The following is an 18571-nucleotide window of genomic DNA, read 5'->3' as shown; positions in this document are numbered from 1 at the left end:
CAGCAGGAGAGATGTCCCCCCCCACCTGGTAAAAAAAATGTCAATCCTCAAAATCTGCGACATTTCACAATCAGGGCTTGCACTGAAATCAATAGTAGACTTCGGTGTTCTCTAAATCCAAATTCCATTCTCTTCAAGAAAAGTTAATCACCTTTATGAACACAGGAGGGAAGCCGCAATCCTGTGGCTCATTCACAGGTGACAATTGTGTGTGTAATGCTTGACTCTTTCATGTCATAGAACTGACTAATAAATGACCTAAAAATGATGGCACAATGCAAGACATCGCTTGTATAAAGTCAAACAAGGCACCTTACTCTTGACGAATCGCAATGCGGCCTTTCTCTTTGTTGTACCCCCTCAAATGCCATCTCGCAGCTCCAGGGATCACCTATACGCCACATTTGCATGTCTTTGTCTATTGTGGGAGGAAATATATCAGACATGGGGAGAACATGCAAACTCCACACATGAAGCACCCGGGGCTTGAACCCTGGTGTCTGAGTTGAGAGGCAGCAGCACTGCCACTATGCCAATGTCATTTCAAATGTTTCTTGCATATTGCTAAACAATTATCATACTGTGTAATTCTGAATTTCTTCATGCGATTAATAAAGTTTGTCTAATTTAAACCAATTCTATAAGCTACAGAAAACTGCTCCCTAAATAAAAGGTTCTCTGACGCCAACTATTTCAACTAAAACATGGCCTCATTTATCCTGTCAGCACAGAAGGCACAGTGGCTTATGTGAACAGTCCCTTTGGTATTTTGAAGGTGCCTGCTAAACCCAAACAGCACAGTGTAGTTGTGGCAGGTAATGCAATTCGGGAGTGCAGTCTACAGTAAGGGACACAAGTGACAACCCCGGGGAAGAAAAGTGCACAAGACAACGAGGTCCCCCCTTTACTTGCTTGTCCAAATTTGATCTGATATTGCTGGTGTGATCGCTCCGTTACTGCGCGCTACCCTCATGACATCAGCTTCCCCTTAAAGGAATGTTTGCTTAAAAGGTTGAATTTGCCTGCGACATACTACATCTTCTGAAAAGCACTCCGAAAAAATGGAATGGAATGTTTATGTTGTACTAAAACCAGTTTCAAATAAAATAAAAAGAAGGTGATCAGTGAAACCTGGGAAATACAGTCAATAACATGCAGTGCTCCATTCACAAAAACACAAAGAAACAATTGTTTTGAGGTAATTTCAAACATCCAGCCATGTTACAAACCCACTTATCCATGGCATATCACTAGATACGGCACTATATGATAGATAGATAGATAGATAGATAGATAGATAGATAGATAGATAGATAGATAGATAGATAGATAGATAGATAGATAGATAGATAGATAGATAGATAGATAGATAGATAGATAGATATGAAAGGCACTATATACTAGATAGATAGATAGATAGATAGATAGATAGATAGATAGATAGATAGATAGATAGATAGTTTGGAGATCAAATACATGATAGATAGATAGATAGATAGATAAATAGATAGATAGATAGATAGATAGATAGATAGATAGATAGATAGATAGATATGAAAGTCACTATATGATAGATAGATAGATAGATAGATAGATAGATAGATAGATAGATAGATAGATAGATAGATAATGAAAGGCACTATATGATAGATAGATAGATGTGAAAGGCACTATATAACTCATAGATAGATAGATTCAAAAAATAAAAACATTTAAAGGAGAAAAAGAAATTAAAAAGGAAGTAGAGGAAGTAGGAAAAAATCAAATTATTTTGTGCAATAAAATATATTAGGACTTCATTGGTTTTAAACCAGCCATTCATTTGAACTACAAAACTTTGCCTTTTTACATTAAATACATAAATGTTGTGTTAGATATTTCACATATCAAAATGTGTGCTTTAAGTTAAATGTTCAAAGTCTAAATATTCTCGATTGTAATAGAAATGTATCATTTTTCTCCCTCTTATCGAGGTCGACAGAGGTCTAGAATTCAAAGGATCAAAAATAACATTATATTTATACCGACTTTGAAATAATCCACAATGGTACCCCACATGTTTATTTATGTTTGATATTTGTCATTTTTAGACTTCTGGGAGTGGCTCTTAGAGATCTAGGACCACCGTAAAGAATTCGATATCAAAGGTATTATCATTTTTGCTATCAGGAGTTTCAAAATAGCACAAAACGACATCCCACAGGCGTAAATTACCGATCCCCATTTTTTCGAACTTTGACATCTCGTTTCCCAGTAGGGGGTGAGCCCTAAAGTCCGCTGATGTGGCATCTGCACAACATTAACTCTTTCTATTAATTTTTTCAGATTGGTTTACTCTTTAACACAAGAGTGTAATTTCCTACACAACTTATGGGCACGGTGGCGCAGTAGGTAGCTCTGCTGCCTCGCAGTATGAAGACCTGCGTTCGCTTCCCGGGTCCTCCCTGCGTGGAGTTTGCATGTTCTCCCCGTGTCTGCGTGGGTTTCCTACCACAGTCCAAAGACAAGCAGGTTAGGTGCATTGGCAATCCTAAATTGTCTCCAGTGTGTGCCAGGTGTGTGTATGTGCCCTGTGCTGGGCTGGTGCCCTGCCTGGGGTTTGTTTCCTGCCTTGCGCCCTGTATTGGCTGGGATTGGCTTCAGCAGACCCCTGTGGTTGGGATATAGCGGGATGGATAATGGATGGATGGACATATGGTCCAAGAATGGCATAAAAAAAGAGGGTTTTCGAGTCTAGAGGGCCACCCCAAAAAAGCTGCTGAAGTGAATTCAAAGCAGTCATACAGTAAGTAATTCTTATGAACACAGTATTCTATTCTATGCAGTGGTGCACAATTTCATGAGAATCATTAGGGACCATTTGTATAAAGAAATACTATGACATGTACAAAAGAGAAAAGCTGAGACAGGCGCTGGTAGAATATACAGACTCCGCACAGACAGTGCAGTGAACTCGAAGCCTGATCTCTGCAGCCATAGTGCGGCATCAAAACGAAACAGTATTAGCTCTACTGAACAGTGTGAATCTGCTCCATTTAAGTTTGTAATAATTTTAATGATGATAGTATTGAATCCTGTTAAACTGCAGGTGTCTGCTTAACGGGCACTTGGAATAAAAATAAAGCAACAAAATGTAATGTTAAATAAATAGTTTGTAAATCGAAGATTCAAGAGTAAGGCGACAGAAAGTTTAAATTGTGACAGTGCGTCTGCTCCGAGTGCAAATGATCCTAATAATTAAAACGCTACCAATCACTCGGTGAGTTGTTTTTTGTTTTACAATTTTTGTCACAATAAAATTATTATATTCTGATATTCATCTACATGAAAAATAAACATAACGTGAATTAAGTTAGTGTAAGATCACCTTAACATTGCACTGAAATTATATAGCATATTTTTTGCCATGAACATTGATTTACATAAAACATGTTTTAATTTCTTTGAAAGAAAATAAAGAGTCGATAGCTTCGAAAATTAAATCCGAGTTTATTTTTATTGTTCTTTACCTGCTGCTTCCTCGAAATAGCTACCGAGGGATGATGAGCCAATCAGAGCGTCGCGCGGGCGTTGCTGGCCAATGAAGAGAAGCGCGAGCCCATTGGCGCCGAAGGCGACGCGGTGCTTGAGGAGGACACGCCAGTGAGCGCCGGCGCTGTGAGGAGCGAGTTTTTGGCTGTCAGTAGGGATGACACTTTAATACTGTGTCTAACCGAGGTGCTCCCGACTAACTCGCAAACATTCGCCGCTGCCTGATTCCCCCAGAATATGTAAGTCAATCTCCTTTAACTTGTATTTCCCATTTTTGTCGCTCGTGGATGCGGTGCACCTGTTTCAAGTGTTTCGATTGGGCCATCGAGGAAAAAATGTTCTGTTTTTGGAAGTGTATCTGAGGTGTCTGTAATGTATTAAAGTATATAATACATTAGATGTATTTATGGACACAATTCGTGTGCAGAAATAATAGTAAATAATGAAGGGGGGAAGTTTAATTGCATGTCGCGTTGTTGTTATTACATATAAAATGGTTAGGATGAGAAAATATATTATCATTACTAACTAAACGCAACATTTATAGTCATATATCATTAAAAAACGAAAAACAAACGAAAAGAAAATGTTTTATAATGAATTACAATGTGAAACCCTGCCCGTGACTACGATGTGTTCTTTCAGAGGAAGACTCACCGCTGATTTATACAATAGACCGATTGACCGTCTGTATTTATTCATTTCGTTTTTTCGTTGCACGTGCCTTTATTACAGGAAACATTGTTAGTTTTAAAAGTGTAGTGTAAAAAAAGCAAAAAAAAAAAAAAATCTGTTAAACAAAATACCATATAAAGGAGGCTTTTTAAATTAAATAGACCGAATCGCCCACCTCACCAAATTGAACAGGTTAAAGTGGCTCAGTGTTCGGCTCTTCTGCTATACCAACCCCGTGACCGCGTCGGAAATGACGGATACCCCATGCACTCTTATTATTTCTAGAGATTCCTTTATTAAAAAGAAAACGGTAGCCCAAAACAAAGTAAAATATGTTGAAAGACTTTGATCTAGACAGTATTGTTGGAACATTTTAAGCGTAGTCTTATTTAATTATAAATTTAAATGCAAAAACTGAAAAGCCATTTTGATAAATGACAGCAGTTTATTTTCGTGTACGCGGCTAAACGAAAAATCCTTTAAAATCCAGGACCTGTAATGTGTAAATATTTGTGTATTTATTAGTTGTTTATTTATTTGCATTTGCATAATTTGATATTCGCTGTCTTAGTAGATGGAGCCCTCTGTCTGTAGCATCCTAAAATTTGAGATTTGAAATGGACTCGCTTTTCTAAATCTGACATTTGTGAAGGAGAAGACTTTGATGGTGTGGCGCCCCGTCCTAGGCTGGATCCTGCCTCACTCCCGAGGCTGCCAAGATGGGCCGTCCTCTCAATTCTGTGCGCCGATTTATGAGTGTTGTATTGTACAGTACTTAACATTGTGCCTTTGGGGGGCAACCTTCTGGATATTGAGACATATGTGAGAATATGCAGCGTTTTTTCGTTAGCTTTCAAAGTATAAGAAATGTCCGCCTTAGATACCACTTCCATTAATGTATCGCTTGATTTAAAAGGTAATATATACTGTATAATATTAGTATGTTATGGCACCATTAAAACATTTAATTTACCGGCACTTAACTTAATTATGCATTTTCAGCAGAAAAATGTAAAAATCCAGCACCCTACCGTCAACCCCCGAATACAATAAACTCACAGAAGTCAGAACCTCGGACAGTTACATTGCCATGAAGCTGAGAAATGCAGACACAGAACGGTATTTAACAGTAAGATGTGAGTGGTAAAACTAATATTGATCTTTTACACTAAGTAAAAAATGCGAATATTGTTTCATCCAACTTAAAATATTCAATGCATAAATGCAGAATATTTAAAGGAAAATGTTTTGCTAATTGCGCATTTTTGTCTGTTGAAAATGGAAACTGATTTAATTATATATATATATATATATATATATATATATATATATATATATATATATATATATATATATATATTTATTTATTTATGTAGAGCCCTGTTTCCATTCACAAATATAACAGTTAAATTAGATACTCAGTATGATACATTCTTACATACACACATGATATATATTTTCTAGTCTGTCATGCATGGGAGAATCCTATTAATGGAAGTATAAAGCAAATAAAGAAATAAATAGCCTATACAGATCCTTGAAAAAATAATTCAGTGGGACCAGCACCTATTGAAAGAAGGTTAACTCTGTTTCACCTTAAAGGCCTTTTCAGTTCATCCCCGTATTTTCCAGAAATTGCTACAGCACATTGTATATTATATATATATTGACTACAATATTGTTTATATGTGATTGAATAGCTTCATAATTATTGTGGGACCTGCCTTTTGCACATTGCTGCTGAGATAAGTACCTGCTACCAATAGTCTACATTAAAGAAGCTTAGAAATGAATGGTTAAATGTATTATATATATATATATATATATATATATATATATATATATATATATATATATATATATATATATATATATATATATATATATATATAGTATGTTTCCTTGGTGGTTGATTGCATTTAGACTATGAATCAGGATAATTTATCCCTTTCCTAACTAAAATAATGAAAATGAATAAATAAATATGTACAGTAAATAAATAAATAAATAAATAATAAATAAATAAATCAAACAAGTGCATTTGATTCCATTAATCTTTGATCAGGTGTGGGTGCGCTGCTAAATTACGTCATTTAAATAATCCATTATATTAGAATTTTTTTAATGATTATTAACATATTAAAGGTTATATTCCTTTTTATGTACCATTTACATGAACTTTATTTAATTTTTGGTAACATGGTGAACAGTAATGATTGTAAGAATGTCTTAAGTTTTGTATTTATGCGAGTTTATATAAAGTCATATGTATTTGTGTGTGTTATATATATATATATATATAGATAGATAGATACAAAACTTGAATATACTGTATAAGTGGGTGTGGTTTTGTATGTCTGTTAATAAGGACTGGTTATCTCCTCTTATCTGATACTGCCAGAGTGTGCTCCTTCAACGGGACTGCTGTGAGTTCATGTAAATTGATAGACGGATATTATATTTTCAAAGTATGAGCCACTAAAATTACAGTTTAATGGTAAATGTTTATAGCGCTATTCTGTGAATTTTACAATTAAATTGTGGGTCTAAACCTAGACAGTGCTGTTTGCATACTGAATATTCATCATGTGTAACACTTTATGATGTAATAGTGCAAGGTAGTCTTGAATAAAGCCATTCACTTCGGTCGGGGTTGCTCACTTAAATGAATCCATGTTTAGAGTTGAGTTTCTGTTCTTAAGCATTAAGTCTGTTCTTTACAATATCAGAGACATAGGTTAACTTTAAAGATGATTTCGTGAAGGTGAGTAACAGTCCACCTGGGGGTAGCGCAGATGAGAATGATTGGCAACATTCTTAACAGAAGGTGCTGTAGGAGAAGTTCTGTTTATGCTGCCCACTCCTCTCATCCTGTCAAATTAACCCTTCTGCAGTTCCCAGTGAATCAAAGTTTTGCAGTTATACATGATGAAAAATGATATATTAAGAACATTGCATGTATTCTTTAATGCAAGTTATGTAATAAATGTAATTTGATTCTTACTTTGATTTTTATTTTGAAGGAAACACTAAGAGGAAGCATTTTATTCACCAAGAGGAGGCATATATTTACTTATCTACCTATTTATCATTTTATTTATTTAAAGAGCTTCTATAAAAAAATCACATTTTTCTCCTGGGAACAAATATATATATATATATATATATATATATATATATATATATATATATATGAAAGGCACTATATAATAGATAGATAGATAGATATAGATAGATAGATGATGTAGTTGGCAGGATTAGATAGACAGATATTTAATCTTGCCAACTACATCATCTATCTATCTCTCTCAAATTGTGGCCTTTCCTCAGCTTTTCAAACAGTTAAAATCTATTACTGTCTATGCTGTCCTATGAATTACGGATTGTAACTAGGAAATTTGGAGAACCTCTGTAGGCCTGAACTTTGAATTTGAATGAGCATTTTGAATAAGACCTCTGAAAAGAACACACATCTGATAAGTAAAAGTAATTTTGAAAGACCCTTATTTTATATTGACACATAAGCTTCCCCGTATTACTGTACAGCCAACATTTTTTTGGCTTAAGGGTGAATCCTGTACTCGAAGACATCAGTGGAAAGTGCATTTAAAAATAAAACCAGGAAGTACATCTTTATGCAAAAAGTTGGGGACTCTGAAAGAAACTACCGAGACATTGAGTTGAAGCAGAATCCTTGACAGCCTTTAAGAATCTGAATGAGGTATTTGGATAACTTGGCTATTAACTAAACAAATGGGATTGATGGACTGAATGGTTTCCTCTCGCTTCTCAAATTTCTTATATTCGCATGTTCTTACAATAAATATAGTCACTGGGATTAAGGAGGGATGAGTACAATAGTGTTCTATTATTTGGCCCTTGTTATTCCTTGTGTTTGAATTCCTGCATAAACTAAAACAGATCTCTCTTTATATATTTCTTGCTCATATCTTATTTGGCAACAAATGGCAAACAGAAGGAGTATTATGTTACACTATGATTCTGTTTTTATAAAACAAAAAAATATTTTTGTGTGTTTAATGGAGCTAGAAACATTCTAGCCTTGTCTTGTTTGCAGTACCATTAATACACTTTTTTGCCTTTGTATCTAGCTATCAGATGCTCTTTGTAATCAGACCATAAGGTTGTTTTAAAACTGTCTATATATTTCCTAATTCCTGTATTTCTCTTGTATGTCCAGGTGTGTATAAAAGCTGATACAAAATGAACATGGATACCCCAGCCATTGTTTACTCTGTCCTGTTGGCATTGCTTGGCCTTATAAGATGTCAGGAGCTGCCAAGTAAGTACAACATCTGGAATGGCCAGTTTTGTGTGTGCTGTGCTAGGACTGTGGTATAAAATGGATCACCATAAAATATCTAGCTAAAATATATTTTTGCTTCAATTGATTAATACAGAGGTCCTCAATCACGGTCCTGGAGGGCTGCAGTGGCTACAGGCTTTCATTCCAGCCTGTGTCCTAATTAGAACTCAGACCTTGCTGATAATGAAAGTTGATGTTTAACTCCATGCCTTGTTAGTGCCTTTATTCATCAAAGACAAATTTGGGTTCCTTTGTAGATCGGGGGTCCTCAATTACAGTCCTGGAGGTCTGCTCCGGCTGCAGGTTTTCACTTCAATCAATATCTTAATTAGAACTCTTTTATTTACTACTAAAGCAATATGTTTTTTGGGCTTCATTTTAGTTCTCTTGCCTGTTACCATTCAGAACCCTTAATTGCCTATTTTAGATTTTATTAGCTGCATATAAGTTTTAATTGTTGCCCATTTTCTTAATCAGACATTAATTAATAATGAGATGCAGATAACCAATAAACCAGCAGCTCTCCAGCTAACGTGCTAAGTATCTGTGATAAAAAATATTTAGAATTGAATGAGAGGGGAATTGGAAGGACCATTAAGTTCAAATCCATTCTGGTCCACAAAACACTTGGATGAGGTTCTCACAGAAGGAAACTCTACAGTGCAATTCAAATTGCTCTCGGATTGAATGCAAGCATTAATAAGATAAATAGTTCAATAGCAAGTTTCATTATCAGCATGGACTGTTTTCTAGTTAGGAAACTAATAGGCTGCAACCACTGCGGCCCTCCAGGACTGTGATTGAGGACCCCTGGACTAATACATAGAGAGATACACATTTGACCGAGTAGTATTTTTATGATGCATCCAGCACCTCGAGTGTTGCTAGTCAGTATTTATAGTGCAGTTATACAGCGGGGAAAATAAGTATTGAACGCATCAACGTTTTTCAAAGTAGATATATTTGTAATGGGGCTATTGGTATAAAATTTTTACCAGACGTCGGTAATCCAAACATACAAAGAAATCAAAACAAATAAGTCAATAAATAATGTGTAATAAAGTGGAATGACACAGGGAATAAGCATTGAACGTGCTTACTGAAATGTATTTTATACTTAGTAGAAAAGCCTTTGTTGGTAATGACAGCTTCAAGATGCCTCCTGTATGGAGAAATGAGTCGACTACATTCAGGTGGGATTTGGACTCATTCCTCCACACAAACCGTCTTCAAGTCTGGAAGGCTCCAGTGGCATGTTCTATCAACTCTGATCTTCAGTTCTTTCCATAGATTTTCAATTATGATTCAAGTCGGGCGACTGACTGGGCCATTTGAGCAGCTTCTTTATTTTTTTTCTCTGACACCAACTGAGAGATTCCTTGGTTGTGTGTCTTGCTGAAATGTCCCCCCTTGTTTCATCTTCAGCATCCTGGTAGATGGCAGCAGATTCTTATCAAGAGTGCTACATTTCTCCATTCTCCATTTCATGATGTTCCCACCTCCAAACTTCACTGTTGGTGTTTTTGGGGTGATGTGCAGCGCCATTTCTCCTCCAAACATGGTGTGTGCAATGACATCCAAAGAGTTCAATTTTGCTGTCCTCTGACCAGACTCTACTCTCCAAGTATTTCATTGGCTTGTCCAAATATTGTGCAGCAAACTTTCAATGAGCTTCAACGTGCTTTTTCTTCACCAGTGGAGTCTTGTACGGTGAGCGTTCATAGAGGCCATGGCGGTGGAGTGCATTACTTACTGGACCTGCTAATTGCAGGTCTTTCTAAGGCTCTCGGCGTGTGGTCCTTGGCTCTTGGACAACTCTTCTGATTATTCTTTTGACTCAGAAATCTTGCGAGGAGCAGCTGGTCGTGGCCGGTTTATGGTGACATGATGTTCTTTCTACTTGCGGATTAACGGGGCTCACTGGCACATTCAGAAGTTCAGAAATACGTCTGTCACCAATGCTGTCAGTAGGTTTGTGAAGGTCTTGAGAGAGCTCTGTGCTTTTACCCATCATGAGATGCTTCTTGTGTGACCCCTTGGTAATGTGAGGCCATCAGTTAGGAATAAACCAGTTGATATTCATTTTCACTGACAGGGGCTGTCAGGATTGACAGATCTCAGCTGCTTTCTTGCCTTTCCAGGCCTTTTTGCACCTCATTTTCTTCATGTGTTCATTACTTATTCTCTGTGAAATTCCTCTTTATTACACATAACTTAATTTATGGGCTTACATGTTTTGATTTCTTTGTATGTAATGTGGCAGGCGGCTGGGGTCCCTATCCAACCAGGATGCCTTGATGGATCACGAGAGGGACAATACCTCCCCTGGACCATGAGAGGTCAGCCGCCCTAGTTTTCAGGGGAGCCACGGAAACAGAGCTGGGGAGCTCATCCCTGTTGGAGCCCGTGGCCCCTGCCAGGGGGTGCCCAGAAGATTAATGAGTCCTGGGATGCAGCACTTCCGCCACAAACGGAAGTGCTGCTGGAACTAGGTCCAGGAATACCCGGAGTACTTCCGGGTGCTTATACGGCACTTCTGTTACACCAGGAAGTGTCACCAGTGAACTATCAGGAAGCACCTGGAGCACATCTGGGGTGGTATTAAAGGGGCTGCCTCACTCCTGTTGACGAGCCAGAGTTGGGAGGAAGGAGATGGAGCTTGTGAGGTGGAGAGTAGAGGCGAGAGAAGATAAACTGTTGGTGACTGTACATTGTGTGAGAAGAAAAGTAATAAAACTTGTGTGTTTTAGGACATTTGGTGTCTGTCTGTCTGTCTGTCTCTGCCCGAGAGCTGTCTTTCCACAGTGTGGATTACTTGGCTTGTTACCGACGTTTGGTGAATATATTTACAGAGAAAAACGTTGACGCGTTCAATACTTATTTTCCCTCCTGTATAGTGCCTTGCCAGTTAAGTTTATTAGTTATTGAGAAAATGTATTGTCTTTTGGAATGACACTCAAAAGAACAATGTCAGGAAGACCAAATATGACCCTTGATGACTTGCACATGGCAACTATACATTTAAAATTGGTGCAAGACTGTATGATCGAGTGAGACGAAAGATGCCTTGGCTGAAAAAGAAACAAAAAAACCAAAATGAAACGTATTCTTAAAATATTGCTTTATAGAATACCATAGACATGAGGGTCAGTGTCTTGTACCTTTTTGCCTAATTGCTAAGCAGTATGAGTAACTGGAATTTTCTTTTTCGTCTATTCCCACTTTTAAGTGGGGTTGATGTGCTTGATCAGTCCTCTCCAAACAGTTTGGTCCTCCTTCTTCTCTTCAGTTCTTTTACTTCAGATCTTCTTTTACTTCATCCATCCACCTGCACTTCATCCTTCCTCGCTTTCTCTTTTCCTGGTCTCCCAATTCCATCACTCTTTAGCCCACTTCAGGCTGCTTTACATATTAAACTTCACACCCGCACAATTAGATCGTCCCTACCATAAAATAGAGTGACACTAAAGTCATGTTATGGGATGCCTTTCAGTATCAGAGTCTACAGATGAATGGGACAGAGGACAAAGTAAGACCCCCCCAAACTGGTGTTTATTATTGTTTCCCAATTAAACTTGCCTTAGCTAAATCAATTTTACAAAAAAAGGAATAGACAAATATTACTTCAATACTTACCTAGAAAGTTTATTTGTTTTTTTATAACTGTAAGAGGTGGTTGAAGAAAGTATTCAAGGGTATTTTAAAATAATCTTAAGGGCAAGAAAGACAATTTAGAAACCAAAATGTAAATTTCACACACACACACACACATTTACTCAAACGGTGATCTTTTCTCCCTGCTGCTTCCTCCTGTCATCCCAAACTAAGTACTTGTACTCTTTTAAGTTCACTTGTATTTATTTTGCTATTCCTGCACAACATACTGTGACCAATAGGGGGCTAACCTGAGCCCCAAACACCAGACACAACTACACAACACAGTCACGGGTTCAAATACAAGGAGCTTTATTTAAGCGGATACTTCACAGGTTTTACATTTCCTCCTCTTCAGACAATATAACAAAGTATCTAGCTCTTTTTCCTCCTTCCACACCTCCCACATAGTCTCATCAACCTCCTCCCGACTTGGACTCCTGAGACAGGAAAGCCGGTGTCTTTTATCCTGGACCCAAGAGTACTTCCAGTACCACAGCAGTGCATTGTGGAAACACTTCTGGATCAGGTAGAAGCCCTTCAAAGAAGGGCTAGTGTTTCCCTGCAGCTGCCCCTGGTGGCACTTAAGAGCCCCAACAAGACGGTCCCATGGGACTACAGTTCCCATCCTGCCCATTGGATATTCATATGGGGGTCCTACCAGTGTGCACTGGGATAGACCATGACTCCTGGAAGCAGTAACAGTCTGTACTTCCAAACAGGCCTCACCTCCGGGAAAGGAGCAAGTACCCATCCTGGTTGGTATGCACAGCCATCTCCATCCTTCTATTCTGGCCTCCCTTCCTGGTTGGGAACCATCGACTTTCCTGGATGGGATGCTAAGGGTCGAACATGGCATTGACAATACATTGATTTATTTATCTATTGTGAAGGAAACCCGGGCGTTAGCAAGCCCCAATCCCAACATAAACACACAAGCACAGTCCCGGGTTCAAATAAAGGTTGTTTTGTTAACCAACTCCTCTCAAATATATCACAATAAGCACAAAAACACAGTTTTTTTTTTCTCCTCAAAATTATTTTCTCACTACCGCACTGCCCTCCTCCAGTCGAGTGTGGCCTCTGTACCTCCCAGCTCACCTGGATAAGGAAGTGTGGTCCCTTTTATTACAGACCCGGGAGTACTTCTGGTGCCAGGGCGGTCGCCCGATCAAAGCAATTCTGGGTCACACAGAAGTCCATCATCACAGTAGGGAGCTTGTCTCCCTGCAGCATACTCTTGCGGCACCATGTGACCCCAGCAGGACTGCCCTGCCAGATTACATTATCTGGCAGTATGCCCTGCTGACTTCCCACTGGGCACCGATAACCAGGGCTGCTGCCAACTAGCGCGCTGGGGAAATAAACCGTGATATCTTTTCTTTTTAAAGTGCTGTCCGTCCACCCTTTCTGGTCCTTCCTTCCAGGTCTGCTCCATATGGCATCTATACTCTCTGTTGATTGATTTAATTATTTGTCCTGTGAGTCTGTATCCTTGTTTCTCATGTTTCTGCTGGTGTATGTGTCTCTACGTTTTTCCTTGGGATTAATAAAGTTTATTAAATCTAATCTGTCATGATGTCCCATCCATTGGCGATTCCTGTTGCATACCCAGTGTTTCTGAAAATTGCTCTGTGACCCTCAAGTGGATTAGGTAGATTTGAGAATATTTGAATGGATGAGTATGAGCTGTAACATTGTAATTGAGTAGTGATTGTGGGTGTATGTGTGTGAGTGGGTGCTGAGGCAAACTGTCACCTCCTTCTGGGCTGTTTGTTGCCTTTCACCTGGTGCCCCTGACTCTGTATTGGAGTAAGTGGATTTGAAAGTTTTTTAATGTCTTTATGATGATTGTTGGAATTAGCTTTTCTAAAAGATATAGTTTAAACTACTGTATGCACTTTAGCTTATTTGACGATGTTTGAAGAAGAATGGAGTGCATAAAACTTCAAGGAGAACATTCTTGACATAGTGGAGGATCATGAGTTAAAACTAACATAGATTCCCATCCTTCTTTAAACTACTTTGCTCTAAGGGTCACTGCATTGGGATTCAGAAGGTTTTGCCAGGATAAAATAAATGATACATAATTGCTTAATTGATTGAATGATAGATTGATAGACTGCGGCTTGTCACAGGTCTTTAGCATAATTGAAGTCTTGTTAGATTATCAGAGTGGACTATCTGAAGTCAGTAGAAATTTTAAAATTGAAAACCTTTGGAAATTTTACCCTTATTAGCCATGTTGAACACCTAAAATAATATAATATCTATTGTTTTGTGTTAGGCTTTGATCTCCTGGAACAATTCAAGATTACCCAATCAGCAGCCGTGAAAAGAGTGGATGGATCGGAGCCTGATAAGCTGGCCTATCGTATTAACCCAAATCTGCATTTGAAAAAATCTTTAGGGTAAGTTATCAATTATTTTGATTAAAAACTAAATTGTGTTAGAATTAAGATTTCATTAATGTTTAGCACTGCACATTGGATGGATCAACAAGAGGGAAACCCATTTGTCTCTTTTAAAATACTGCATATCCATTTTAAGGTCTTTGGGAATAAGGTGATTAATATTTGCTTGGAAAATGTATCATTTTTATTACTGTCTGTCATAGAAAGGAAAAATGAATGCAGAGTGGTGGCAGTTTCTTTTTACCCTTGTTTTTCAAGTGTAAAGAAAGTATTGTTTTCTTGAAATTAAGTTTGTGGACATTGTAACTCAAGAATGTACTGACTAATTGTTATCAAATTGTGCTGACAACTTGCAGTTGTTAGTCTTAAGAAGTAATTAGGTTTTTTGTGAATTTTAACTATTTAGCTGTAAGCTTTTAATATTTAAAATTTTAAAATCCAATACCAATTATTGATATTGGATGTATTGATAAGGAAGGGGGTGAGACAGATGAGAGGAGTCAAGTGGAGAACTTTGTTTATTGCTGCAAAGAGAATTGTCTGCACCTTAACATCAACAAAACCAAAGGAACTGCTTATTGACGTTTGCCATGCCAAAGAGCTTCTACTGTATGTCACTATTCAGGGAGTGGATGTAGAGTTGGTCCATTCCTACAAGTACTTGGGGGTCCACATTAATGACAGCTTGGACTGGTCTCAGATTACAGAGGAACTATATAAGAAAGGGCAGAGCAAGCTCTTCTTCCTTGGAAGACTGTGCTGCTTTGATGTGAAAAATGACATCATTCACATGTTCTACAACTCTTCTGATGGTCAGTGAGATTTTCTGCGCTGTGGTGTGCTGGGCTGGTAAGATCACTTGAAGAGATGGCCCACCGAATCAAAAAGATAATTAAAAGACTAATTTCAGTTATGGGACACACTCTGGACCTCCTGGAGGTCATAGCAATGGAGAAAATTAAAACAGAACTGAGTGTCATTATGAACAATGCCCCACATGCTCTCTGTGACACACGAACACTGAGCACATTCAGTCAACAAATTATTCAGCAGAAGTGTGTGATGAAATGCTGTGTTGGCTCCTTTATACCAACAGCAATACACCTCACTAGGACTGGGACTGCTAAGTCAGAAGTTGTCTTTTCTTTCTTTTTAAAATGTTCTTTCTTTTTTGTTATTCTGGTGTGTGTTCAGACCAAAGTTGGTGCAGATTATATATATATATATATATATATATATATATATATATATATATATATATATATATATATATATATATATATATATATAATATACATACATATATATATACAATGTGACATTCAGTATACATAAAAATAAACAGTACAGTACAAACATGTGTATACAGTATATTAATATCATTGGATATATTACTAAATATCAGTTTTTTTCTATTCCCATACTCTTCATCAGTGATCTGCATCCCAATGGCCTCCCCACAGACTATTCCATCATTGCCACTTTTAAGATGCTGGAGGACACCCCCAAAAGTGCCTGGGATTTGTGGCAAATCAGCAGCCCTGATAACAGAGAACAAGTGGGAATTCGTTTTTCAGGGGAGACCAAATCCATGGACTTCTTTTATGGCACACCGGAGAGCACACAGATGCTGAGAACTTTCAGTAATGTGGAGAAACTCTTTGATGGATCTTGGCATAAGCTGGCACTTAGTGTGAAAGGAGATGTAATGAAGCTTCTCATTGACTGTAAAGAAGTTAGCACCATTCCCATTAATGACCATCGACCGGTTATTAGAAATGGGTACACCTCTATCGTGAAACGAGCCATTGAAGACTCATCAGTATCTGTAAGTATTGAGTAAATGATGGCAGCACCGTATCTGATTCAACCACATAGCCGGGCAGCTACTTCTTGGTACTTTCAGATGCCTATAGATCTTCTGCATTCTGCTGTGTAAAACAGAATTCCTTAGTTAAATTGATGAATTCAAATCCAATTCTGTCCATCATTATAAACTACAAGAAAAATATCTTTATCACATAGTGCTTTACATATCTATTATTTATATAGTGCCTTACAATCATTGTATCTGCCCTGTCCATAGACAGTAAATAGAAACTAGCGATTGTGTATACAGTTTCAATAAGATGCAGGAATGTTATACAATAGAAACATGCTTTTTTTTTTACCTGAGAGGCAATTTATAATCCTTTAAATGGCAAAGGTCCATGGTACTGTGTGCCAGTGGATTCTACACTTGCACTAAGTATGGACAATAACAAGCTGTAGTGTTAGGCACTCTTTGTGATTAGCTCAGACCAGCCATTGCTGCCGCCATTGCATTGTTTATGTGAATGATTTGGATAAAAAACTAAACAAGCAAGTCAGTAAATGTAGCATTTAGTAAATACCCTACAGTCAGCAAAATCATTACAGAGCAGCATGGGCAAAATTACAATTTTCAGATAAATTTTAATGTAAACACAAATGCCTTCTGCACACAGTGTAAAAAATATTCAATAAACTTACACACTTTGGGTCTTGAGCTACAATACAAAGTGCACTCAGTAAGGTGTGGGACAAAGACACATTTTTCCATGATTTCCTCCTCTGCTCCACAGTTTAAAATTACAAATCAAAACATTCAGAAATTGTGATTATAGTGCACATTGCAGACTTGAATTTAAGTGGATTTACATACATTTTGGTCACACAATGCTTTTTCGACACAGTCCTCCCATTTCAGGACCCCATAATGTTTGGGACACAGCAATGACAGGTCTATTAAAGCCATCATATTTAGGACTTTGTCCTTGCATGCAGAGTGAAGAAATTATGCTTAAGACATACATTACATTACATTCACAAGGCTGCTGGGATATTTCCTGCAGTTTTAGTTTCATTATTGCAAGAACAGCATAACAGTACTAGAGGGGATTCAGAAAAAGACCATTAGATTAATTCTAGGACTGCAGGGCATGAATTATGATCAAAGCTTGAAGGAGTTAAATGTTAACAGTTTAAGATCAACCAGCAGAATAAGTGAAATATTATTAAATATGAAGAAAGTTACTGAGGTTATAGGTAACTGTTACTTTAAAAAAGGTTTCAGCGAGGGCACAAGTTCACAGGTGGAAGGAGGAATATATGTACCTATCTATCAGTCTATATCATATAGTGCCTTTAATATTTATCTGTCTCCATCTTTCAATCCATAATATAGTGCCTTTCCTATCTATCTATCTATCTATCTATCTATCTATCTATCTATCTATCTATTATCTATCTATCTATCTATCTATCTATCTATCAATCATAGTGCCTTTCAGAGCTTTCTTTCTATCTATCTACAACCTGCCTTTGTGTTTATCTGTATATCAGACTGCAAGCCTGTTTGTCATTTGGACTGTGTTTAATTATATCTGTCCATTTCTCAAAACTACTAACATTACAAATTTTAAAAGAAAACAAGAATACAAGAGATGTTCAAAAAGTTTCTGCACATTTTTTTAACATTATTTATGAAGAATTTCAAAAACAAATGACATCACTTTTCTACATAGTCACCTTCCTTGCAGTGCAGTTTTTTCCCAGCTTCATACCAAAGTTTTAATGCCATCAGCAAAAAAGTTCTTTTGTTAACGCAAATCAGTTCCAGGGTGCGAGGAGCGCTCTGTATCCATCACTCTAATATGAGAAGGGTCTAACTGCAGCCTGCAATACCTATGATATAGGTTAGGTAATGCCCCCAACGTCAGTCACGAAGTGCCCTTTGAGTCAGATAACCCTCCCACAATCCTAATATTAACCATAGTGTAATGGGGCCCTAATGTTAATCATAGTCTAATGTGATGGGTGTTTTGTGACTGACGTTGAAGGCGTTTCTTGATGTCGGTGCATTACATGACTGACCTCATAGATACTACAGTCTGCAATTACACTTTGTTGCTAGTATAGCCATTTTCGAACATTTCAATCCACTCAGCTA

General features: G+C 37.5%; 1 protein-coding gene across 1 annotated transcript in view; it reads left to right on the top strand.

Moving 5' to 3' along the window:
* Window positions 1–3653: 3653 nt before the first annotated feature.
* Window positions 3654–18571, top strand: part of zmp:0000000760 (collagen alpha-1(IX) chain) — a 73165-nt gene continuing 58247 nt past the window's right edge. Inside the window, exons 1-4 of the mRNA XM_039738340.1 lie at window positions 3654–3770; window positions 8408–8509; window positions 14475–14598; window positions 16036–16429. Of these exons, the coding sequence (XP_039594274.1) occupies window positions 8431–8509; window positions 14475–14598; window positions 16036–16429 (597 nt within the window). The 5' untranslated portion in view covers window positions 3654–3770; window positions 8408–8430. The remainder of the gene's footprint in view (window positions 3771–8407; window positions 8510–14474; window positions 14599–16035; window positions 16430–18571) is intronic.

Source organism: Polypterus senegalus, chromosome 16, assembly GCF_016835505.1.
Source record: "Polypterus senegalus isolate Bchr_013 chromosome 16, ASM1683550v1, whole genome shotgun sequence".
NCBI lineage: Eukaryota > Metazoa > Chordata > Cladistia > Polypteriformes > Polypteridae > Polypterus > Polypterus senegalus.
Note: the sequence above shows the minus strand (reverse complement) of the source record. Positions and strands in the feature narration are given on the sequence as shown.